We start from the raw sequence: 25217 nt of genomic DNA, 5'->3' as shown, positions 1-25217 counted from the left end.
GGAAGGGAAGGGAAGGGAAGGGAAAGGTACGGAAGGGTAGTAAGAGAGGAATAGGTTGCTAAATGTTTCTGTGACTTTAATCTCCAGCCTCCATTTTTTCTTCTTTTCCTTGTCCCAGCATCCATACCAATGCTCTAGCCATGAAAGTATAGCTCCTTTTGTCATTGACTTCAAGAAACCGTGACTAGAATAGGCATGTTTGAATGCATAATTTGTGAGCTCTGAGTAAAGGTCCACTGTTCTGTTTATGCTCACCTATGAGTGCAGGGAGAAAAAGATCCCCTGACAGATAAAATCTAACAAACTAGCTTAAAAGTCATGTTGTCTCACTTATTGCTTATTTGGTCCCATTGACATTTCAGTGGTGGGTCATTGGAGATAAAACACCAAGTGCAAATAAATAACACAAATTTTGAAGCTCATCCTCCAGTGTTTAAGTGATTGTAGAAATGAGTGTTATGACTGGGCCACTGCACACATAACCTGGCCACGAATGGGAATTCCTTTCGTAATATTGGAGATGTTTCTAATTACCCTTTCCAAGATTGAAAAAAAAGTAGCATGAAAATTTATAACATTCCAAATATGCCAACTATTTGGATAAATATTTAATCTTTACGATAAATTTATGAGGTAGGTAGCACCTCCATTCCATGGAAATGGTGAATCAGAGATTACATAGATAAGAAATTCTACAACCATTATTCATACTTTTTCTCCTAACTCCAGGACCTTTTCTGCTAAGCCTGTGAACTAGGAGGACTTGGACTTGGTTCCCTGTACATTTGCTTAAGTTGTCCCACACTCCCCATGTGCTCCTATCAGAATCCTTGAAGGAGGAGCCAAAAGTCCCCCTCCTCCTTCCCCTCTCAACCCTGTTACCTCCATCCTTCCTGCTCACTCACAGCCGCTCTTCTGGCACTGAGAGCCTTTCACCTTGTAGCAAGGCCATCTTTTTCTTGGGAAATTCCAAGCTTTCCGAGAACAGACTTGACTCTTCTCCATCAGTGTCTGCGTTGCAGTGTCTCCAGTATTGTAGACACTGAAAATTTATTTGTAGGATTAAATATGTTTCCTTGTAATTCTCAGGTGATTTTCTGATGCCTTTCTGATACAAATTGGCCTTCACAGTTCACCTTTTGGCCAAGATTTTGAAGTAAATCATCTGATTTTCTTTCATTTTATAGTTGAGGTGACGCAGAAAGGTTAAAGAACTAGACTGAAATGACACAGCTGGGCACGGTGCCTTACACCTGTAATCCCAGCACTTTTGGAAGCTGAGGTGGGAGGATCACTTTGAAGCCAGGAGTTCGAGCCTGCAATGAGCTATGATTGCGTCAGTACATTCCAGCCTGAGAGACAAAGCAAGACTCTGTCTCTAAAAAAAAAAATTAAAATTAAAAAGAACATCACATAATAAGTGGTATAGTCAAAGTTCAACCCAGTTATTTGAAACCCATGCTCATTCTATTAAATTGTGCTGCTTCGCCTCATTGCACAAAACTTATCAGATTAATGGACAGGTGTCTGTCTTGTTTCTCCAATTAAATTAGGAGATCCTGGGTATGTAACTTAATCCCAAATCTAGTGCTTTTTTTACTGGCCAGATGTGGCCGCCTATGCACAAGTTTTTTATATGCTTCCTAATAAGACCCTCGGTGCAATCGAATAGGCAGCAGACAGTAAATATATATTTATTTAAGGGTATCAAGAATTGTACCTGCTAGCATTTCTGCAAGCAATCAAGACTATTACAAACAGAAAGGAGATGAACCAGGAGACCATTTGAAGGGAGAATGTACCCTGTAGAGAATGGAAATGGGATGAATTGTAGGTAGTGTAGAGATGCGGTAGGCAAGGAGACACTGCCATTCTGAAATGTCCTCCTTGTGTGACGCTGCCATTCTAAAATGTCCTCCTTGTGTGCATGGAGTTCCTGGCCATGTCTCTGGCGTGAACTTCTGAGCATCGTGCTAACTTGCTTCAAGTGTCCTCTTGCTTCCTTCTGTCACTGACCCCAAACTCTTTTTTTAGGATGTGTTCTGTATGATGATGAGTTGATGACGTTAGATGACATTTTACCCAGGGGTTTCCCTAGAGTGTGGTTGGCAATAAAAATCTGCTGAAGGTTTCTTTTGTAGTAAAATTCATGAAACCTGAATTTTGGGAACAGTTATATTCTCAGTTTGGGGATCTTGGTGGACAGGTTGAATAAACAAAGATAATTCAGATTTTAAGAGCCCAATTTTCATGTAACCTTTCAGAACTGATGAATGAGAAAATCAACTTGAACTTGTTGTATCAGGTTCAGAGTGAAGGCTTATTTTATTTTATTTTATTTTATTATTTTTTTTTTTTTGAGACAGAGCCTCAAGCTGTCCCCCTGGGCAGAGTGCCGTGGCATTACAGCTCACAGCAACCTCCAACTCCTGGGCTCAAGCGAGTCTCCTGCCTCCGCCTCCCAAGTAGCTGGGACCACAGGTGCCCGCCACAACGCCCGGCTATTTTTTGGTTGCAGCCGTCATTGTTGTTTGGCGGGTCCGGGCTGGGGATTCGAACTCGCCACCTTAGGTGTACGTGGCTGGCGCCTTAGCCGGTTGAGCTATAGGCGCCGAGCCTGAAGGCTTATTTCAATTGTCTTTTTTTTTCCTTCACCAGCTAGACCACATTCCCACACTCATTCTCTTGAGTTTAAAGATTTTAAAAATTATAATTGCTATAGAATTACATATACTTTATAAGTTCTATATTTTTTCTGAGTATCTATTGTTTTATGAATCTAGATAAGTAAAAGTTCTGGTCTAGAATTTTTTTCCAAACAAAACAACTTCCAAGGCCCCATTTTATGTGTTTAGTCGAAAAATCGGCTTCGTTTTTCTACCTAACTGGAAAATAGCAAATAAAGGGTCTGTTAGAACTATTTTAGTTTGTGATCCGGTTGCTGCCTGGTTCCCAGGAGGTCCTTCAGCTGCAAGTCTCTCCTGAAAAGACAGAATAAGCAACCCTAAATATTCCTAATTTCCTACCTCTCAAATGTGTGTATGTTGTGTCTGAGTGTGTGTGTGTAAGTCTCAGCCTTTCCACTGACTGTCTCAACTTGGACATATTATTGGATTCTGCTAAATCTCAGTTTCCCCAATCAGAAAACAAGGATGCTAATCATATTACCCACATCATAGGGCTTTTGTGAGAATTAAGTAGGGAATATATGGATGTAGTCAGCTCTGTGCCTACTGTACCAAACATCAATTCTAATAACAGAAATGAAGGCAAATTATGAATTATGAGCCTTCTTAGAAAAGGAAATTTTGATTATCAAATTAATAATGACATTAAAGGCATTAACTGATATCTTAAATTCTCCACCCAAATATAAATTAGCTATGAGTCTTCCAGAGTTTTCAGTGAATGTTTCATTTTTTCTCTAAATGAGAATTTGATGGACTATTTTGTGGGTGTAGAGCAGTGGTTCTCAACCTTCCTAATGCGTGACACTTTAATAAAGTTCTTCATGTTGTGGTGACCCCCCCCAACCATAAAATTATTTTTGTTGTTACTTCATAACTGTAATTTTGCTACTGTTATGAATTGTAATGTAAATATCTGATATGCAGGATGGTCTTAGGCAACCCCTGTGAAAGGGTCGTTCAACCCCCAAAGGGGTCGCAACCTACAGGTTGAGAACCAATGGTTTCGAGGAATGATCGTCCAGTAGAGTTGTGGTGACCATCCCTGCCAGATTTTTGATAGTACTAACTTCAAATATTTTATTTTACTGCCCACCCCCAGCATACTCATATTTAAAAACTTTGTCCTTATTTTTGGTACAGTCCAGGTCATCTTAATAAATACAGCACATTCCAACATTTCATTCAGTGAGCTCCCATTTAGTCAAGAGATTAAATCCATTTCAGAGACTCATGGGCAGTTTGCTTCACTTAAATGAATCAGTGACTCACCCTTACTGATCAACCTCCTAACACCGCCATTTGTAAAGGGGCGTGGGCCAACCCTTGCTGACATAATGGCTGCTGGGAGGAGGAGAAGGTGGGGCACTGAACAGCTGACAGTCCTCCTCTGGACCCCTCTGGAGGGGGTCCTTGAAATGACAGCGTACAGGTGGTCAGGCTAAGGCAACTGTGACACCTCCCTGGGACCCCTTTGGTGCCAGGGATTTATAGAGCCTCAGCTGTCAAAGAACAATGAATTTTCCTTCAAAATATAAAAACATAAATCAGTGTTGCCCAAACACTGAAAGGCAAGAAGAAACTAAATCCCTATAATAATGAAAAGAATCCTGTTAATTAAATCAGCAAGGTAGAGAGCTTCCCTCCTAGCACACGGCCCAGCTGAACAGTAGAATACCCTGGAGATGGAAGCTGAAATCCAAGCTTTTTCTAGATTGCAAGCCAGCATCCCAAGGGAACATTTAGAGGGAGGAAAAAAATCTTAAGACCAGGACAAGTAAATACAACTTTTTTTTTTCTTAGAAGTTGTACTTGGACTATGTTTATCTGGGAAGGGAAGTTGCAAAACAAATTGTAAACCAGGCTCAGCGTGTTGGTGCCAACCCCTTATCAGATTTGTACCAGTCACGGTTAAGCTGAAGTCTGCGTTGCTGTGAACTAAAATGCCAAAAAGCAACTCTGTGGCTGCTCAGAGGGAAGGAGAGAGAGATGTCATTTCTTCTGATATTATTTACTTATTTGTTTGTTTGTTTCAACTGTCGCCTGCTTCGATTTATGGGCCTCCCGGAACATCCTGGCTCAGCTCATTTGTAACAGTAAGTGTATACTTCACACGTCTTTCTCGTCCTGTGAAGCTATTGATATAGATTTGTGGGGCATTTTTAATGCTTGGCTAATTAGCTGGCCTACGAACGGAGAGTGTGTTGCTGCGGTTGAGGAAAGCTAGGAAAAAAAATAATAGAGGTTAAGGTTTCTTACGACTTTGTCACATTTGGGAATTGAGGGCCATATAATCTTACTAGCCCCAAGCGACTGAGAGTAACCTCTATTCCCATCACCAGCAGCCCTCCTGGGGGTGAAAGCCACACTCTCCCAGCTTCACTCTGGCCTTTGCTTTCAATCTCTACGCCTCTGAGAACCAAGTCGCTTCCACCATCATCTAGGAAATTCTAAATCATTTTTTTGTTTGCGGGTTGGTTTTTCACTGCTGGGGGAGGGCTTTTCAAAGAGACTGGCATCCATTCACAGAATCCGAAACCTTGCTGCAAACCCATCCGTATTTTACAATATAAAAGCCACCCGACTTAGACCTCAGCTTTTGGCAATTGTTACATTAACGTTTATGGAAAATCTGTTACAGATATCATAGGGCATATTTGCAGCATGCCACAGTTCATTCAGACCAGTGGTTCTCAACCTTCCTGATGCCACAGCCCTTTAATACAGTTCCTGTGGGTTGCGATCCACAGGTTGAGAACCGCTGATTCAGACTGATATTTTCCTACAGCAAGAAGGTGTTTTAAATAGTTCTGGCACAAGAGTTTTCTTGCCCTCATCTGTATTCTCCTTACATCAGATCTCGACATCTTTCTCCGTCTGGTTCCTAATCACACACACACATGCTTGGAAGAACTAAAGGTGGCTAAGAGCTGCTCACCAGTAGTGAGCACCAGTAGCGGGGTGTAACTTATATGTTGATAACAGAAGTGGGGCCAGAACGCCAAAGTTGCCACCTCCCACATCCCACCACACCCCAGTTGCTTTGACCTAGGGGATCGGGGGCCTGGAAAAAGGAATTAGCCAGCAAAATATGGCCCCTTCCTAGCTCTCCATGGCTAGGAACAGCCGTAATTGACAGTAAATGTGCTCAATGTGATATCCGTTTTGTTTGACTCTCAAGGGCAAAGCAAGATAAGAGGGTCGAACCCAACTCGGGCCCAACTTCTTCCCTCTCCTGGCTCAGCTGGGCTATGGATCACGGTCTCATTTCCTTTCTCCTTAGTGTACTTTGTTCTTCTGACCTTTAACAGTACGGTAGTACTTATGGGTGTGGAAAAAAATCTCCTTAAGCATTCTTCTTCCTTATTTATTTATTTATTTTGGTTTTGACTAGAGTGTGTAGAGCAGTGGTTCTCAACCTTCAATTTTCGTTGCTACAAAAATAATGTTATGGTTGGGGGTCGCCACAACATGAGAAACTATATTAAAGGGTCTTGGCATTAGGAAGGTTGAGAACCACTGGTGTAGAGGGAGATTTAAGGTCACAAGGTAATTTGTGAAAAATTAATGTGTATATGTGCTAATCTAATATATATGTGCAAAACCATATTTTAAGAAACAAGTGTTTTGGCTAAGTTCAAGAAAATCAACAGATTTTAAGATATGTATGGATGGAGGTATGTATGTAACTCTGCTACCCAGGCTAGAGTGCTATGCTATCAGCCTAGATCACAGCAACCTCTAATTCCTGGGCTCAAGTGATATTCCTGCCTCAGCCTCCCCAGTAGCTAAGACTACAAGCACCCACCACAACACCTGGCTAATTTTTCTTTTTTTAGTTAGAGATGGGGTGGTCTTGAACTCCTAAGCTCAGGTGATCCTCAGGCCTGTCTTCCCAGCAGGCTAGGATTATAGGCATGAGTCACCAGTCACCCCACCCAGACCCAATTGTGAGGTTTTTACAATTTTTTTTTTTTTTTTTTTTTTTACTGTCTTTGATAATCTTTCCCTATAGGACTTTAAGGAATAGTTGTTCTAACATTTTGTTACTTGGAAAAATGACGAGTGGGTGGTATAAAACTTGTATTTCACTGGCATTGTTAACGAGTATCTTCAGTCTCAAATAAATTAGTGGCCATTAATTGAAGTGCAATAATTCTTTATGTAGGGGATATTAACGGTTTCCTAAAGACTAACACCTCTGCTTATTTAATAGAGAATCTCAAACTAAACATCAATTTTATGGGGGTCCAAAATGTAGGCTGGTTAAAGGTTGACTTTTAATTTTTTTTTAAATACAAGCTCATGTGTCTAGGTTTTTGAGTGATTAACCAAAGGCAGGTGTGGACCATAAAAACTGGCAAGCCTTCCACAGCCTGAGGGGTGACTATGACGCACACTACCATTTTCTGTTTACAGTGACATCATTTTGACAGTTTAGCACCTTTTTTTTTTCATGAGTGGGGGTGGGAAGCAAACCTTCTGATTAGGAATTTTCAAAGCCAAACTTACAAACGGAAGAAATAAAGTTTGCATTCCTTTATATATTTAGATATGACAGATTAAAAGCAAAGCAGGTATGCAGAGCATGTTTAATCCCTCACCAAGGTGGCGATCTCCACATGCTTTGATGTTGTCTGGCTGCGAGACCCCTGAGACTTTTCCTGGAACCAAATTCAGTTGACGCTCTGTGGCTCGCCCGTCCCTTCTGGTGTTGAAGAAAGAGAGGAAAAGGTCCCTGCACCTTCTTGCCTCCTTCTTTATTGTACAGTTTGCTTTGTTTGTTTGATTTTAAAACTGCCATTATGTGAAAGTGTTGCAAGTATAAATAATTGAGAAGATAACTCTGTAGGGAAACCACTTTTGCTGCCTTTGCGCACAGGCAGCTCATTACGGCTCTGAGCTGCAGCATTCCATAAGAGCAATTATGCAACATCAGTATGTCATGGATATTAACCAAGGGGAGTAGATAAGAGATGGGAAAATAATTTTCTAACTTATTTAATTAAATTTATTTGGTTTTTCAAATAGTTCCTCTTGTGTGTAATTTACCCAGCCCCTCCATGGTTGCTGCGGTCTGTGCAGGACCCCGGTTCAGCGTTTGTTTTTTGGCTTTCCTCCTCAATTGCGTGTGGACCTAAAATGTATTTATATTGGGGTTTAATTTCCACCCAAGGAGAGGTTGCCCGTGAAAATGGAACCATAATTTGGCCATGAGGTTTTTCTCCTCCCTAGGGCTTGTATAGCCAGTTAATGTATGTTAATACAGCAAAGTGAATAAAAGGTTAAATAAGTGGGTCAGGCTCAGAACGCGTCCTGGACTGCTTACTTCTGCTTAAACGGAAGGAAAAGCCCATAATGGCGCTTGCCTGGCTTCCACCCCCGTCATTTTAAGAATTGCTTTGCCAATCCTTCACAGCAAATAGTAATTTTAAGTGGACCAAAACAGAGCTCAGGGTGTTTGCACTCCATGGTAATGATAGAGTAGCTGTGCTCCCTGGAGTCAATAAGCCCAACAATTGAGTCATTTTTGCCTCCTGTGAGTGAATCACTGCTGTTAGCCTGAATGACAGGATTGCTTATGGAACCAGAGCCCTTCACTGAGCTGACCTCATCCCAGGACAGCCAGGACCAGAGGGCCGGCAGGTGGGGTTTAACACAGTTATAAGTAAAAGCTGATTTTGTCCCTGTAAGCTCTGTAAACAAGAAAATAGAATTGATTGGGAACATGTGATGTTCATGGATGTACAGTCTCCAAGCCGCTGTCCCTCTGTTCCTCTGTTCCCTTCTCATTTCTCCTCCCCGTCTCAAACATCCCCCCACATTGCACCCCACCTCTTTCCACCCTTCACATGCATGAGTCTTCAGCATCTGTAACACACATCCTAAAGTCAGATGGTCTTGATACAGAAAGACACATTTAATGAAGATATACATATCTTCATTAGTTACCATCCTCAGTCTGTGACCATCTATAGACACACAGTAGAATCTCTGTAAGTTGACCACCCGCGGGACTGTAACAAACTCGGCAACACACGGAGGTGGTCAACATAAGGAACTTCCTTTGAGTACCTGTAGTGCAATTAGGTCAAAGTAAGGAGGTGATCAGTGTAAGGAAGTGGTCAACTATGGAGGTTCTACTCTGTGTGTGTATTTATATGTATTTTACACTTAAGATTATTCTTCAGCTTCTAACGGTTATTTTGACGCAGAAATTTTAGGCATAGCAAAATACTCAATGATAGTTTTTAAAATATTTCATTGAGTAGAAAACATGTAAGTAGTAAAAGGAAAAGATTAGAGAAAACATCCCAACCTGAAATCATTCCCTAATTATCAAGTTACTATTGAGATAGAAACATTTTTAAAAAACCTTTCCAGCCAGTACATTTTAGGAGTCAAATGGGGTGGTCATGGTTCATAATAATCTCAGGAAGGGGAATTATGGTTCTTTGTCTCTGAATCCGACTTGGGGAATGATGAAGGCGGAAAGGCTATTTTTCAAGGTGATAAGTGGCTCAAAAATACAATTTCTGTTAAGAATTAGAGTGTAGCTTCAATTTTTTTTCAAGCCTTGGAATCCTACTGCCCCTGAAAATCGTAATTAAAGTTCGGAGTTATGTGTACCATCACCCCCTTTTTGAGGTTTCTGATAGATAACATTCTATCACAGGCTGTGACATCACCTGCAGTGGAGAAAGTCACTTCGCTTTGTTTCCCTTAATATTTGTTTCCCCATGTTTATTTGACCTAGGACCTCAGCTCTGGAGGAATACCTATGGTGACCAGTGTCTCTCAGAGCACATTTTGGGAAAAACTTCCTTAGACAGATAAGGGGGAAACAAATGTTTTAACACGTTTGTCCTTCATCTCACAACTCCTCCTCCTTCATTTTCTATCCCTTCTTTGTGTCTCTCCCCCAGCGCGCACACACACACACACACACACACACACACGGTACCTCCTTGACCTCAGTTTCTGTTACTTTCAGGCTATCCCTTCCACTAGAGTCAGCCCCACTGATTTACCCCGATGAAGTTACTCCCTGTGCTGGACATGTCGCCCCCCCTAGCCTAAAAAAGCCAGAGGCCCAGTTTCTGCCAAGTCAAGTCCTTTTCTTCCTTCACATTTAGACCCAAGATCCACCTGGCCTCTCTAAGACCCACATCAGCGCACACCTTTGATGCCTCTAATCTGAACCTTCTGTTGTTTCTGAGTGCAAAGATAACTAGACCAGAGCCAGAAGCAGGAGTTATTTCCCATCTCTTTTCCACCCCACTACAGGGCAAATCATATTTCATCAGAGATTCAACTATGCCATTTGGAAAATAAAGACAAGAAAATCCCTAAGAGCTTTTCTCTTCTCAATTCTCAATTATTTCCAAAATGAAGGAAGCCTATTTTCCTTCACTCATTCAGTTATTTACTCATCAAACATTTTATTGAGGGGGTACTCTATATTTGACAGAATGTCAATAACAAAGGAATTAAGGTGTAGTCCCTGCTCTCTAAGAGTATGTAGTATAAAAGTCACACGCAGAAGTTGTGCTCATGATATTGCATAAATGCTGTGATAGGCATATTAGCCAGGTGCCACTAAGAAAGGGCTTCTTAGACCTCAAAGAGATGTTGTCTGATGAGAATTTTGAAGTGCGTCTTAACCAGGTAGCCACTGGAGAAAGGCTACCACAAAACAAAGGAATAGTGCATTAACTTAGCTACTTTACCTATTATTAACATCAAACTTATTAATTGCCTTTGTGTTTATTTTTACGTTACCTGACCCAAAGAATCTGTGGCAGTTAAGTCAATTGCTAAATTATTTTTGATAATGGTGATGTTACACTATCTATACTGTGAAAATGGAGATAATTCAAATGTCACCATTTCTATTTCTAAAAGTTAAACTACTTTAGGAAATTCTGATAGGATATGTGAAATCTGAATATGCTCTAAAAATGCTTTCAAATTGCAGTACATGTGTTTCCTTCTGTGGTGGAGATCATAGCTGTGTGTGTAATGTCAGAATCAAATGTTGATGTCTTTATTTCTTTGCAAATCAGGGCAAGAAATCCACTAACTAACCCTCTAAAGCTAAAATATTTAAGGACTAAAGCAGATGTGGCATAACTGCTGGTTTGCTGAGTCTCTTGTGGTTTATAAAGATATATTTTATGTCTTTTATGATTACGGTATGATGCTAAAAATTTTGTGGGTAATAATACCGTCACATTGGAAAGACTGCGTATAACATCTCTGGAGAAGATACAGAATGCTACCTGGCTGTCAAATCAAAGTAAAAGATGTTTAATTTGTCATTAAGAAAAGGCAGTCAGGAATTTTATTTGGAACTTGGTCTTTCATGTGTGAACATCATAAATGTGATGATATTAAGTCATATGTTCATGACTAGAATTCTTTCTGACGTAATAGAATATATTTTAATAATAATTTTAAAAGATTATTGTCAGATGCATAGCTATTAGAACTATCGTTCATGTAAAGTGACTTTAAACATTTTTTAGATCTTTTGATTTTTTTCTCCCCCGTTGGCACCTTTATTAGATGCCAGTATAAACTGGTTAAATAGCATTTGGTTTAAACAGAAAGAACGTAACATACATGCATATTTATGATATTTTGTTTGTTGGATCTTTTTCTTAATATTACTTGACTTTCTGTGTTTTAATCTCATTTTTCCATATTTTGGGTTGAAGCCACTCTAAAGCTTAACACCTAGGAGATTTCTCACTTATGGTTCCCTTTAAAAGTGCTAAAATCTCAGCCTCTCAAACAAGAGACCACGCTACAATTTAAAGAAAGCAGTTGTGTTGATAAAGGGCCCTAAGAATGTTGCCACCTTCCCAACGTGTCCTCTGCCATACCCTTTCTTTTAAGCCAGCAGGAGAATTGAAAGGAGGATAAGAGACTAGACCATCCGAACACTTGGGGCATGCCAGTCTCCTCCTCTGAAGTATCCCCTGCTGCTTTAGAAAAAGGAGCCCCTACAGACAAATGAAAGGCCCACGGGGACATTCACATGCATAGCACCTGCCTGCCAAGTGCCTTGAGATTGCTGGTGTTGGGGTGGTTTGGCCTGTGTTGAAGAATAGAGATTTGAGAACCATTTGTTTCCACACCATTTTGGGTGAAGTGCTATATTTTTCACCTTAAAAGCCCATTTAAAAAGAAAAATATGGTTTGAAAGGAGGACACAATTTGGAAGCCATCACACTTAATGGAGCCCCTTTTAAATGTAACACTTTGTCCTATCATTCTCTTCTAAATTAGTTGTCACTGCCTAGAGAAAACCCACCCACGATTGTCATATGCAAGTGCTTAAAAACACACAGATATACGGAGGATGACCGAACAAAGTCTACACATTTTAAGAAAGAAAAACCTGTATTAAAATTGTCATACCCAATATACACGATCTTGTATATTGCATCTCTTGTAATTGCAGAAATCAAACACGACTTGTGTGTGTATGTGGCTATGTATGTGTATATACACATATGCGTATATGCAGTTTTTAAAACTCTCTGATGAATTCCATTCCTTACCCTTACGTGCGGCGTAGAACAAAACATGTACTGCGTAACTATTATCACCCTCTAAATCTAGACACACAAATTATCTCAAAATTAAAACAAAAGTAAACTAGATTTAATAGAAATAAGTCTGTAGCCACAGAGGTTTGTACCAACAGTTGACTTGGCTAACCATAATCAGGTAAAGACCCACTTTCAACTTAGAGGTAACCATTGGAAAACTGAACTTGCCTCTTCCCACAATAAGTAGGAATTTCTTAGCAATTTCTAATTTTCATCACCTGTATACCATACCATACCAGAGATTCTCAAGTCTGTCCTCAGAACATCTTTTATATGTGTGCCTGTCCTTTGTACAAGTCATTAGCAGGTCTCCAAACTAAATGTCCTGCTTCTTTTTCATTCTGACCTCCCTCTGAAGAGGGGCTTTATTTCCCCCTTCTGCTTGGATTAGAGAAGAGTTTTCTACCACCTCAGCTTCCAGATTCTGCTCCGTGCAGCTCATCCTATATATGGGTCTTGGAAAAGATCTTCCTAAAACACCGTATTTTATTTTCTCATTCTACCATTCAGGAATTTCAGGAATTCAGTTTTATCACTCGAGAGCGACACCAGCTTGCCTGTTAATCACAGCCGTGTTTTCCAAACCAAAACTGGGAACCTGTCTGAGTTCAGTTCCTTCACCCTCCCTTGCACAAAACCAGTCCTAGTCTGCATCAGAGGCTTTGAGCTCACCTTTTCCTACTCTCATTTCTTCCACTAGTTTCCTCCTCCAAGAATCTGTGATTGGCGTCCACCTTCATGTTTTTTAATTGACGCTATACCCTATAACACTTATTTACTTACTATGGATTGTGATATATAATTATTTATGTGTTCTTAAATTGTGATTGTCAGTTTGTTTCTGTGGGTGTGAAAATAAAATTCTATATATATATATACACACACATATATATATATATATTAGTTTTATTTTTGTCCAGGGCTGGGCTTGAACCTGCCACCTCTGGTATATGGGGCCAGCACCCTACTCCTTGAGCCACAGGTGCCACCTGAAAGTAAAAACCTTTAAAGGAATGACCTGTACTTTTAAATATTTAAATATATGTAAATATATATGTACACATTATATGCACAGATATATATGAACTTTCTCCATAGATATGGAAAAAGTCATAGAATTATATATATTATTTATAATTTCATATTACATATGACTTTGTTCTTATATTCTGTCATTAAACTTTTTGGTGAAGCATAGAATGTGATTTGTTAATGTGTGACACATATACAGATGAGCGTCGATTTTAAAAATTATTCTAATTTTTTAGGATTGAAAATGGATGAGAATAAGTCTTACATATACCTTTCCTTTCCTTTCTCCCCTAGTAACCCAGTCTGTCAGTGGGAAACACACTGCCCCCACCCACCCAGAGAAAGTAGCTCCTAAAACAATTCTTTGAGCATTGACGAGATAGGTGCTTAGTAACCTTTGACTGGCCAAAGGGCAATGTAGGATAAAGCAAAAAATAAGACCGAGAAAAATCTTAACTCTCCTGGAAATCAAGAAAGGGGAGAGAGAGAGCAGACACTCCATCATGGCGTGACCGAGTAGAAGCCAAGATTTTTAGCAACCACTGTTTTCGTCTTTGTTCCCAGCATTCTTCTCCCACACAAAATTCCTGTCTTTGATCTGTGCAGTAACATATGTAAATATCCTAGAGTTGACCTGGGGTGGCAGCTCACACCTGTAATGCTAGCACTCTGGGAGGCTGAGGGAGGAGGATTGCTTGGGCTCAGAAGTTCAAGACCAGCCTGAGCAAAAGCAAGACTCCATCTCTGCTAAAACTAGAAAAACTGAAGCAAGAGGATCACTTGAGCCTAAGAGTTTGAGGTTGCTATGAGCTATGATGACGCTGTGGCATTCTACCTAGAGTAACAAAGTGAGAATCTGTCTCCAAAAAAAAAAAATCCTAGAGTTGATAACTCCGTCCCTCTCTCTCTCTCTCTCTCTCTCTATATATATATATATATATATATACTCTTGGAAAAGATCTTCCTAAAACACCACATTTTATTTTCTTATTTATTTGTTTTTCATTAAGTGAAATCTGGAATTTCTACTAGAATTTCTATATATGTGTGTGTGTTTATGTATATACATATTGTGTGTAGAGATATGTATAATTATGTGCACACATATATATGTCCTTATCACCCTTCCTCCAGCAGCACAGGAAACCTAGCAAGGTATTCATAAATTCATCTCTGGCCAAGTCCATTGCCGTGTAGGTACGTATCTACACACGCACACACCTACACAGACATACACACGGCTGATGACTTCTCACAGTCTCTCTGTCTCGAAGCTGCACTGTTGCATGTCCCATTTGGTTGATAGGGCATGTCTGGCCTGACAGATTTATCCATTAAGGACAGGATCATGCATTCGAAACCAGTTTAATTCTTAGCAAGACAATGCACATGGCTTATGTAGATTTTGTCATTGGTTTTTTTGTTCCTTATGTGTTACTCAGGAAAGCTTCTGTCAGTATAAATCAGTGATAATGAAATCAACATTATGGCATCTTGATATTGCATTTGCTACAGCCTCTCTGGACGTTTAACCCAGCTTTCAATGATTGATATTACAGACAGTGGATAAACATTTTTGATGGATCTGTTTGCTCGCAGATAAAAAAAGAAAAATCTAATCCTTTTTTTTTCTCTTTGATTTGAAGGGTGTAATGCCACTGGAGAGGAAGCAGTTCAAATGTGGTCATCATAGGTTGGTGACACCAAAAATAGAAACTCACTTAGGGTAAAATTTTCTGTCAAGAAAAAACGGAGCATTCTTTCTGAACTCAGGGACGTGTGGTTCATGCGAGCTTGCTTGTAGATGGTTGCTACAATAAGGCTTCTTTCATACAGGTGTGTTTATGCCCCAGGCTTGCTGGCCACAGTCCATTCCATTTACAGAAGCTGAATTAAACAATAACTACCACATTGCAAAAAAATGGTAGGGGTGGGGGGAAGGGGAGGGGGAAAGGTGAGCGTCAAAGGAGATGCCTGAGTGCTTTGTTAGGGCCAAGAAAAACCCTGTTGCAGTTGTCAGAGCTTGTTGATGTTGCTGGGAACGGCACTTTTTTTTTTTACTCCTGGATTTTGTGGTTCTGCCTTAGGAAAGAAAGTAAAATAGAACGGAAGAACAAAGTCCTACTCTATAAATCAGCAGCTGCTCCTTGCCAGATCAAAGGAGTGACATTTTTGCTCCTGGACTACTTGTCCACTTGAGGGCTTGACAGGCAGCTAACAGCTGGCCTGCTAGACTATATGGGAGAATCAGCCTACATCTTCTTCCGAGCAGATGACAAGCTAATCAGAGATATCCATAGCACGGGGCATGTGAGTGCACCTTGATCTCTTCAAACATATCTAATACATAATTGCTAAACAGCTTGGTGCATTTTTGGCAAGTTAACGCCTAGGTGGTTTTCATTGAGAAGGAGGATAGAGAATTAAGGCTTCGATCAAAGGTGATCGCAAAAGCTCAAAAGATAATACATTTGTTGGGATCTTCTCCTCTTAGAGTGAATTAGTAAATAGCTATGAATATAATGGGAATTGGCTAAGAATTCGTGTAACTGATTAACGAGTGACTGATTGATTTTCAAAGCCCAGTCAGGCTATGTTGTTCAGATAAGTGAACAGGTAATTGAAAATTGGTAATTTTGAAAATGATTGCCCCCGCTTTTTGTGCTGATAAAGAGTTGAATAAAGTCGTGGATGTATCATCTGTGTCTGAAAGAAGTTGTTTCAGAAGCACTATATGGTGTGTAGGAATCTAGATCTGGAATTTTAATGTCAGTAGTAAAACTTTCAAAGTAATTCAGTTTCTAGTTGATTTCCACCTACATAAATCATGTACAGGATGAGGTAATATACTACAACTTATGCCTGTTGACCTAGCATTTTATCTTTAAGAGGATAGCTCCTAGATATGAATAGTAAGGAAGTTCCAGTATTTTCGCCTCCCTTGCTTTCAAGTAGCTTTGAAAGATAACTTTTTATGGTGCATGATAAATAGCCACATATGAATAATCTGATGGCATTCTGTAAGAGTAACAGCACTTCAAAATCATAACCTGCTGGGATGTTTTGTTACATGCCATCAGGTGTGATGATATTCCTGAAATAGTGTTTATTGTTGCTCAGTATTACAAAGGAAATAAAAGATAATTCCCTATCTGAGAGGAAATGTCTTTAATATTTTTCTTAAAAGGTCCCTACTGTTGGCTATATAAACCTTTGGGCAAATAAGATGCCAACGTTTTTAGGCCATCATTAAAAATTCTTTTAATTATAAAAATATCATACATTTTTTGCCATGGCAAAAAATAATCATACTTATTAAAAACTCAAGCAGTGCAAAGTTATATAGGGAAAAAAAAGACAATTCTACCTTTATTCTCCTGTTCATTTCAGAGAGATGGCCTCTGTTAACCATTTCCACAAAAATATTTTACTGGTAATGCTAGCACTCTGGGAGGCCAAGGCAGGTGGATTGCTTGAGCTTACAGGTTCGAGACCAGCCTCAACAAGAGGGAGACCCCACCTCTAAATATAGCCAAGTGTTGTGGTAGGCACCTACAGTCCTAGCTACTTGGGAGGCTGAGGCAAGACAATCACTTAAGCCCAGGAGTCTGAGGTTGCTGTAAACTATGATGCCAAGGTACTCTACCAAGGGTGACAATGTGAGAGTCTGTCTCAAGAAAAAAAAAAAAAAAAAGAATTTTATTGGCACAACTTTTCCTTTAGAAGGTATAGATGGACTACAATGAATTAAATTATTATGAATTGTTTGTTGCCCAAGACAAGTGATTAAAAGACTGTTTAGATCTAAGATAGCTAAAGAGCATAGTATGTGCATTTTCATAGCTAAGATTCACAATTAAAACTTTATCTTTAGGCTCGGCGACTGTAGCCACATACACCTAAGGTGGCGGGTTCGAATCCCCAGCCTGGGCCTGCCAAACAACAACAATGATGGCTGCAACCAAAAAATGGCCAGGTGTTGTGGCGGGCGCCTGTAGTCCCAGCTACTTGGGAGGCTGAGGCAGGAGACTCGCTTGAGCCCAGGAGTTGGAGGTTGCTGTGAGCGTGATGCCATGGCACTCTACCCAGGGGGATAGCTTGAGGCTCCGTTTCAAAAAAAAAAAAAAAACTTTATCTTTCCAAGTTTCAGTTTTTAGGCAGACTCCTAGAGTTTAAGTCCGAGGTAGGGGATCTGGAGCAAGGCTTCTCAACCTTATGTATGCATAGATCTTTTAAAATACAGATTTAGGGGCCAGGCATGGTGGCTGATGCCTGTAGTCTTAGTACTCCAGGAAGCTGAAATGAGTGAGTTTGAGACCAGCCTGAGCTAGAATGAGATCCCATCTCTAAAAACAGCTGGTGATTGTGGCAGGCACCTGTCATCCCAGCTACTCGGAAGGCTGAGGCAAGATAATTGCTTGACCCCAAGAGTTTGCTGTGAGCTACAATGCCACAGCACTCTACCCCAGGGTGACAGAAGGAGACTCTGTCTAAAAAATAAATAAAATACAGATTCAGAAGTGCAAGAATGGGAATTGTACTGTATCTCTGCTTCTCTAACAAGCTGGTTGTGACATTGATACTGCTAGTCCATGGCAAACACTTAGAGTAGCAAGGATGTAGAGAACCATGTAGAGAGTATGATTCCAAAATAGCTCACTGCCCTACTCACTCCACATCACCCCACCCCAAGCAGATGCCTGCTCCAGTGTGCAAAATCTCCACCATGGCACTATGCATTTAGATTAAACTATAATTTTTAGAAAGATCCTACCATATGGATCTTGGTAGATCCATGTTGCTTAGAGGAGTATAATATACAGGGTGTCCATAAAGGTCATGTGCAATTTCAAATAATTTGAATCACTATCCTGGTATCAGCCCAGCATGAAGTTGTTTAAGGGTCACCTACCTGTTCTTCATTTTTACCTGTGACAGAACAGAGCTCTTGAGGAGCAGTGGACAGATCTATTTTGACTATAAGCTAACATTTAATGAGCCCTTACACCCAGTCACTGTGCTGAAGATCTTGCATACACTATCTCTTTTAATCCCCCAAACAATCCAGGCCCAGTTATTTGCCCAGTTTGCAGATAGGAAGCAGAGTGAGATTTGGAAGGTTAAGTACACTTGCCCCAAGTCATGGAGCAAATAGGGGCAGAGAACAGGAGCTGGTGTTCTTCACCGTGTTGCTCTCAGCACTAGTCTGAAATAGGAAGTGATAATCGAGAAGTGTGTGCTCAGAGTAGGGCATTTTAGCAAAGAGCCTGTGTGAGCCCTTGTAACTTCAAGGAAGAATTAGAGGAAAGGAAGGATACTGACAGAACACAGTAGAAGGCCCTCGACGATCAGCATCACCTACTTGATAATGTTGTCCGGGGCCTTTTATTTCAGCATGAATGCTCCACTATTTGAGGCATATTCAAAATGGTATGAAATGCTTATAATTCCAGATTAACACCATGTTTTCATATTATAAACGTATTCTATATAGTTCATGTGTTTTAGAGGTAGAAGCAAATCTAGTATCCTATCAGATTACACATCAGGCTATAGCTCTGGGAAATAAATGGCAATCTGTGAATGTGTCCCTAAGTAACATATGAATCTCATCGATTTACCTTACTTGGCTCACAGTCATCTAAGAGAAAAGACCCATTGTCTGGCCACCAGTGGAAAACTTATGTTTGTGACATGACTCAGTCATTGGTGTGCCCGCCTTCATAGGGAGGCGTTAAACCTGCTTAATTCGTTGATTTAACCACTTTAATATGCCATACTAAGAAAATCCTGCTCTTAGCCATCATCACAGCGTGGAAAAGGACTTGCCTGTTTTATAAAGTAAGGGGAAAAATGGAGAAATTTGATAACTGACGTGCCAAGGTTGAAGTTTCATTGTTTGAAACCCCAACCGGGAGCAAGCTTTGAAGGCAGCAGAGCTTTTCATGTTTTAACAGGTTCCCAGTTGCTGAGGTCCCTACGACACCTTTCCCTAGTTGATCTGATCCTTCCTCCACAGTTCAGCCCCCTTCTGTGACAGTTCAGCCCCCTTCCCTGCTCAAACCAATCTATGCAAAAGCTCCACTCCTGGCAGTTCCTGATTTCTCCTCCTCGGGCTGGCTGCTTTCCAGGTGACTCCAAGGAGGCCTGCACTTTCTAACAAAAAGAATGCTGCCTAAAGGAGTGGGTTACCAGGTGTGGCCTGAAGTTAGTGAACCAGAAAGAAGGGATTTATCAGCCATTTAAAAATAGGAGGAAAAAAAGAAAAGAAGAAAAGAAACCAACCAACAATGAGGAATGACACTTAAGTCTACTTCTATCAGTCTGAACCACGCTCTGGAGTGAAAAGTCTTCAAAAGAAAATCATGGTGGTCAGATTTCAGAAAAGTATGCAAAGGTGAAAAGTGTGGATTTTCTGGGGCCAGGGGAGGTCTCCAGGAGACATCTCTCCAGCAAGACGGTAAAATGAGATTTCGATGCTATTTGCTCTCTTGGGTTTATTTTTTTTAATGTATTCTTTTTCCATCTCTGACTTGATTTAGAAAGTCCTCACGATTCTTGGAAAGTCATTGAATTTATTTCTATAATTAAGTTATTTTTAAACTAAGAGTCTTAGTATGTAATTTTTACGGATCACACATACTAATCCATTTTCTACTTAAGTAAAATTGAGAGAGAAAGTAAATAGTCTTAGTAAAGACTCTCTCCCAAGCTTTTGAGGAAGCCTGGATACTAACTTTGTGTTCAATACAAATCAATGGAATTGGTGCACTTTAGGGTCCTCATTCCCTGAGGAGTCACTAATGGAATTATCTGTAGCCCTTTAAAAAAGTCACAGTGAGGCCGATGAAAATTTTTTTCATTAAGTGAAATCTGGATAAGACACTTAGCCTGCTAGCACGTTTTACACACGAGTTATAAAAAACTCAGACTATTTTTAAGAACTAATTAATACTGAAGAAGTCTTTGTAACTTAGGGTTAAATTGTTTATACCAATGGAGCAGTCTATGTCTGCAACTTCAAAATCATTCTGGGATGACATTAAAACTTAAGAGAATTTCTTAATATCAGATACAGATGAAAACCTAACAGTCTTTGGATTGGAAATAACTTGTGGGGGTTTTCATTAAAGTTGGGTGCCGCTTGCTGCATTTTGGTGAGTTGGATGTCTTCAGCAATTTTTCAAATGTTTTGGGTTTGGCAAAGTCCAAAATGTTTTTTGCCAAGACCCTCTTTTCCCCTTATTTTTTAAACCCGTGTGAAATTCAAGGATAACTTAATCCATATGTGTCTGATTCATTTACACTTAACTCATCAAAATGTTATTTTGTAAGACCCACTTAATATCCAAGAAACCTTTTGAGCTTTTTAAAGAGAAGTCTTTTGTCTTTGAACCAGCAAGTTGCATTTTTCCATATGAATGGAGCCTGAACCTTGAAAGACTGAAGTTGAGTTGATTGTCAACTTAGATGCTTCAAATTTTACACAGAATCAAAACTTGATATTCTATTTATTGCTTCATCACTGAAAAGGGTCATTTTTAAAAATATAGATCAGAGGAAATTGAAAAAAAAATTGTGTCATGTGATTTTGGAGAAAGCCCATGTGTGGAAATTTCATCTTAGAAATACTAAATAAAAAGTATTCCTAGTTTCATTTATTTTAATCTACTTTAAAGTATCTATTTTGTGTATTTCAGTGTATTTTCTAAGAGTGGCGTCTGGGTCACCAGTGGAGGAGGGCAGTAATACTTAATGTCAAAGTTTTCCTATAGTCAACTAATTAATTGTCAATTCTAATAGTAACGTCTATGGTATGAATAAACGAGATCATACACGAGATCAGGGGAGTTGACAATTGGCAGGAGCTGTATGTTAAGAGAGTTCTGAAAAATAGGGGCCCATATGTTTTTAAAATGCTGTGTGATTTGAAAGAATGTGGTAGAATATGAATCTGGCAAGAAATAGCACTATGGATCAAAAACATTGTTTGAGAACAAAAATCTAGAAAGGCTAAATGGTGCCCAAGTGAAAGAAAGCAAAATCTCTCTGACCCTTTGTGAAAGGATCAAGTGAAAACCTTCAGAGGCTTCTATTCATATTTGCTTAGGAGAAGTTGGCAAAGAAAGGCCATGGCCATAACTGCTAGTGAACATCCAGGCCATGCCATGGTAACTAGTTGAAAATGTAGTACTGGAGTGGCATTTCCAAGTTCAGCGCTTCTATAAAGACCTGCTAGCACACAGAATGCTTTTTTAATGTTCTGTATTGTTGTGTATCCCCCATTGAACAACCTTTTGAGAGGACCCCCGTTTTTACTAATGTAAACATTCTGACGAGTATCCAAAGAAATGACCTTTGAGTGAACCTCTAACCTTCCCCGTAATTATTTGTTTGAAGACAGTGTGGAGTTCTCCTGCTGAGAACTAAGAACCATGATGCCTTGCAGCTCTGTGAGTGAGGGTGTGTTTGGGGGAACTGGAAAGAAAGACATAAATAAGGGAACAACCTCCAGATGTAGAGAATAAAGGAGTAAAAGGGTAAAATTAAAAAGGGAAAAAATAGCAAGTCGTTTTACCTAAAGAGTTGGCCTATACTGGGGAGAAAGAAACAAAAAAAGAGGATTAGTAAGTAGCACATAAAAAGAGGTAAAACCCCTCCCTAGGAACAAGGAGAAGAGTACAGGCTTCCCTGCTTTCCTGAGTGTCTGGGTTGGTCTTAACCTGACCTGATAAAAAGAGTTCCTGGGGGTGTAAATATCAGGTCAATCCTCGGTGGCTGCAGTAAAAGCAGTGGGGGAAAGAGCAGATAATCAGGTTCTGTTTCTGATTGGAGGGATGCGTCTGGACGTCTTTGTGATCTGGTCGGCTATTCCTCAGCAACACTTCAGGTGACAGGTGGGAATAAATAAGCGATTTCAATTCTCCTTTTGTTTTCACCTCTGGGTAGCCTGTCAGTTTCTTCCCCAGTGCCAAGGGGGTGTACATTCTTGACAACTGGAGCTATACTTTCTTAAGTAATAAAGAAGTTCATTGTTTTGCAAACAAACGCCATATGCAAACGAGTCCTTTGGGTTTCTCCAGGCTATTATTCCTCAGCCTAATTGTATTCCCACCAACCAACCAGAGTGCTCCCAAGGAGGCCTGACCTGATGGAGTGTGTGGCCTGGCTGTCGTCCTCCTCCTCCTCAGAACTTGGAGTTTGGTTGGAAGGCAGGGCTACCAACACATGCTAGAGTTGTTCTGGTTAAATTCAGGGAATGAGTTTTCAGTTCCTGCCCGTGGCCCCATGTGGACTCACTCATCATTAAGTACCCTTGTGCTTAAGATTCAAAACTGAAAATATGGAAAAATATTATCAGTGGGTACATTTTTAAGGAACAGCTAGCTGTATGCTCCCCGTTCTCCCTGCTCCCCCACCCCAAATGAACGGCCAGTGAATTCCTGTGCAGGAGCTCAAATGTGTGGGGAATTAATGCATAGGGACAAGGGTAACTCACAAAGGGTAGAAAATTGTTTTGTTTTTATTAAATTTGGAGAAATAAAGGAGATTTCTTATCATCTTACCCTGTTTGTACATGAATATTTGATGGGCATTATTAAACATTAAAGTAACATGAAGTAGGCACTTATTTTTGGATTTCCAGCGAAATTAGATCCAGGCTTCTTAGACGAAATAACTGCTTCTCCGTTACATTCCTGCGATTCAGCCACCACCTGATTTGAAAACGTTTCTTTGGCTCTAATATCAACCATGTGTACCTGAGGCTCTGTCTTTCTAGTGGGTTGAAAGGTGGCTGAGTTTATGGTTGGCAGTTACCTTATCCTCTGCCCTGGGTGTCCCAGCTTAGGCTAGAAAGGCCGCCCCCAGCTGGCACTGACCTCCGAATGACCCCTAACTTTACAGGCTTAAACTGCAGGAGTTGCCGAAGAGCAGAAGTCTTTCTGGCCAGCACTTATTACTGCTGTGTTGGTGATAAAACTTCAGACAGCCTAATTGATGGCTTTGCTGACCTAACAATACCTTGTGAAAGCCGAGTGCCAGAGCCTGGTCTCCATTTATGACCAGCTGCAAGGGGAAACTGGGTCTCCCTAGGATGAAGAGTCTAGGAAAAGGGGAAAAAATCTTCTAGCCTGTGAACTTTTACCAGATTCCTACTCGTTCAAGAAGCAGAAGCCCAATCGCAAATTAGACGTTTTCTCGTGGAGAACTTTCTTCCCTCCATGAGTTTTTTTTTTAATAGCAAGTTGGCTGGCTACTTCCCGACAATGCAGATGATCTTGTCGACTATTTTCAACGCCGAAAGGGAAAATAGGCTTTACATTAAAAAGATAACTTTCAGAAGAAATTTGATTGTAGGATATTCTCAGCAGCAGGCACTCAGAGGTGTTCACTTAGCACAGAAACTGTGATGACCGGTCTTTTCTCTTCCCTTTCAGGTTTATTAACGCCAGAAGAAGAATAGTACAGCCCATGATCGACCAGTCAAATCGAGCAGGCAAGTTCCAACTAGTATCCGTATTCACTTCCCATAGGCACAAATCCTCACCAAGTTAGACGTCAGGAGTTTCACCACCTGATAAATAAGTGTTTCCACCAGGCATTCTGGGAGAACTTTTTTTTTTAATGTCCCCAGAATTCCACTCAAGGAAGCAACTTCACTAATTGGTGCTAATTGGAGATTTCCCACCCTGACTCTACTGAAACTGCTTTTTATTTTCTGTCTGAATTGGTAATTGGGCACGAGTATTAGGGCCACAAGCAGTTTGTTTGAGTACGAGCTCTGGAATTACTCCTGGCTGGTCTGAGTCCAGTCATTAGCGCACCCTCATTCTCCTGTTACCCACAACTCCTTGGTGTGTGCTCTGCTCTCACGGCCGTGGCGTCCCCTGTCAGGCTCATTGTAGCCATTCATTCGCTCTGACTATTCATAATATTCTGTTAGAGCCTGACATGCGGCTTGGCCAGCCTTATTTTTTTATTAAATGATTATTACCTTTGTTTGAAATGCTTCACACCCATTCCACTAAACTGCATGTGGGTTTTTCTCACACTATTTCTTAGTTTCTCTAAAGCAGTTGCTATACGGTAGTGTCCAAAACCTCTAATTATTTCACTTTGAACTGGGCATGTCTTCAGTTTACTGAGGAGCTGTGGTCTCCACTAATAAGGTGTATAGGAAGAAACTGTTTTCCTTGTGGTGATCATTAACAAGGGCATTCAATCTGATGGAGATTTTAACTGTGGCCTCAGATTAAAGAATTTATGCAAATTCATCATCCTTTGGCAAAATCTCCCCAAGAACACGGATAAATCATCTCGCTTTGGGGGGCCAGGGGACCTGTTAGGAAAGAACATGACACAGTGAAAATATTTCATTTACTAAGTTCACATTTTCTTCAGTGTGAGTAAAAAGACAGACATTTAATTGAATCTATCCAGTCTTTTAAAATGGTACTCAAATTTAAACTGTGCATAATAGGAAAATTGTTAAGTGACCCACCAGAGATGGCAGGATCACAGAATCCTAACTAAAGAGTATGTTGTGATATTGACATATTGGGTACCCCTCACTTCCATGGCCTCCTTCTCCCCCCCCCCCACCAGTCAAGAGATAAGTGAAGAAACAGGCTGCAGGGGAAGAGCCACCTGTTAAACTGGCCTCTGAAGTCTTTCCTCCAGCTCACACCCCTTGATTCAGTCATCAAAACACACATGCACAGACCACACCCTCATTTTTTTTTTTAAAGTGCCAACCACATTGTTGCTGTAACGTTTCAATGCTGCAGCGGGAACCATTGCTGATTGTTTGGTATATCTTTTCTTCTTTCTCCTCTGTGTCCTCGAATGACCACAATCAGGTTTTCTTCTTGATCCT

The 25217-nt window shown here is 40.3% G+C and overlaps 1 protein-coding gene across 9 annotated transcripts in view; it reads left to right on the top strand.

The window, feature by feature from the left end:
* MEIS2 (Meis homeobox 2) overlaps window positions 1-25217 on the top strand; it is a 213160-nt gene that overhangs the window by 183716 nt on the left and 4227 nt on the right. For 5 of the 9 annotated variants that reach the window (XM_003791694.3, XM_003791692.3, XM_023514303.1 and 2 more), the window contains exons 10-11: window positions 23779-23837; window positions 25201-25217. The exon at window positions 25201-25217 is cut by the window's right edge and continues 94 nt beyond it. In XM_003791694.3, the coding sequence (XP_003791742.1) occupies window positions 23779-23837; window positions 25201-25217 (76 nt within the window). The remainder of the gene's footprint in view (window positions 1-23778; window positions 23838-25200) is intronic. The other 4 variants (XM_003791693.3, XM_003791691.3, XM_003791696.3 and 1 more) reach the window with 1 other exon arrangement.

The sequence above is a fragment of the Otolemur garnettii genome, unplaced genomic scaffold (genome assembly GCF_000181295.1).
Source record: "Otolemur garnettii isolate 467f Iridium unplaced genomic scaffold, OtoGar3 scaffold00050, whole genome shotgun sequence".
In the NCBI taxonomy this organism is placed as follows: domain Eukaryota; kingdom Metazoa; phylum Chordata; class Mammalia; order Primates; family Galagidae; genus Otolemur; species Otolemur garnettii.
The sequence above is the reverse complement of the archived record's forward strand: the minus strand, read 5'-3'. Positions and strand labels throughout refer to the sequence as shown.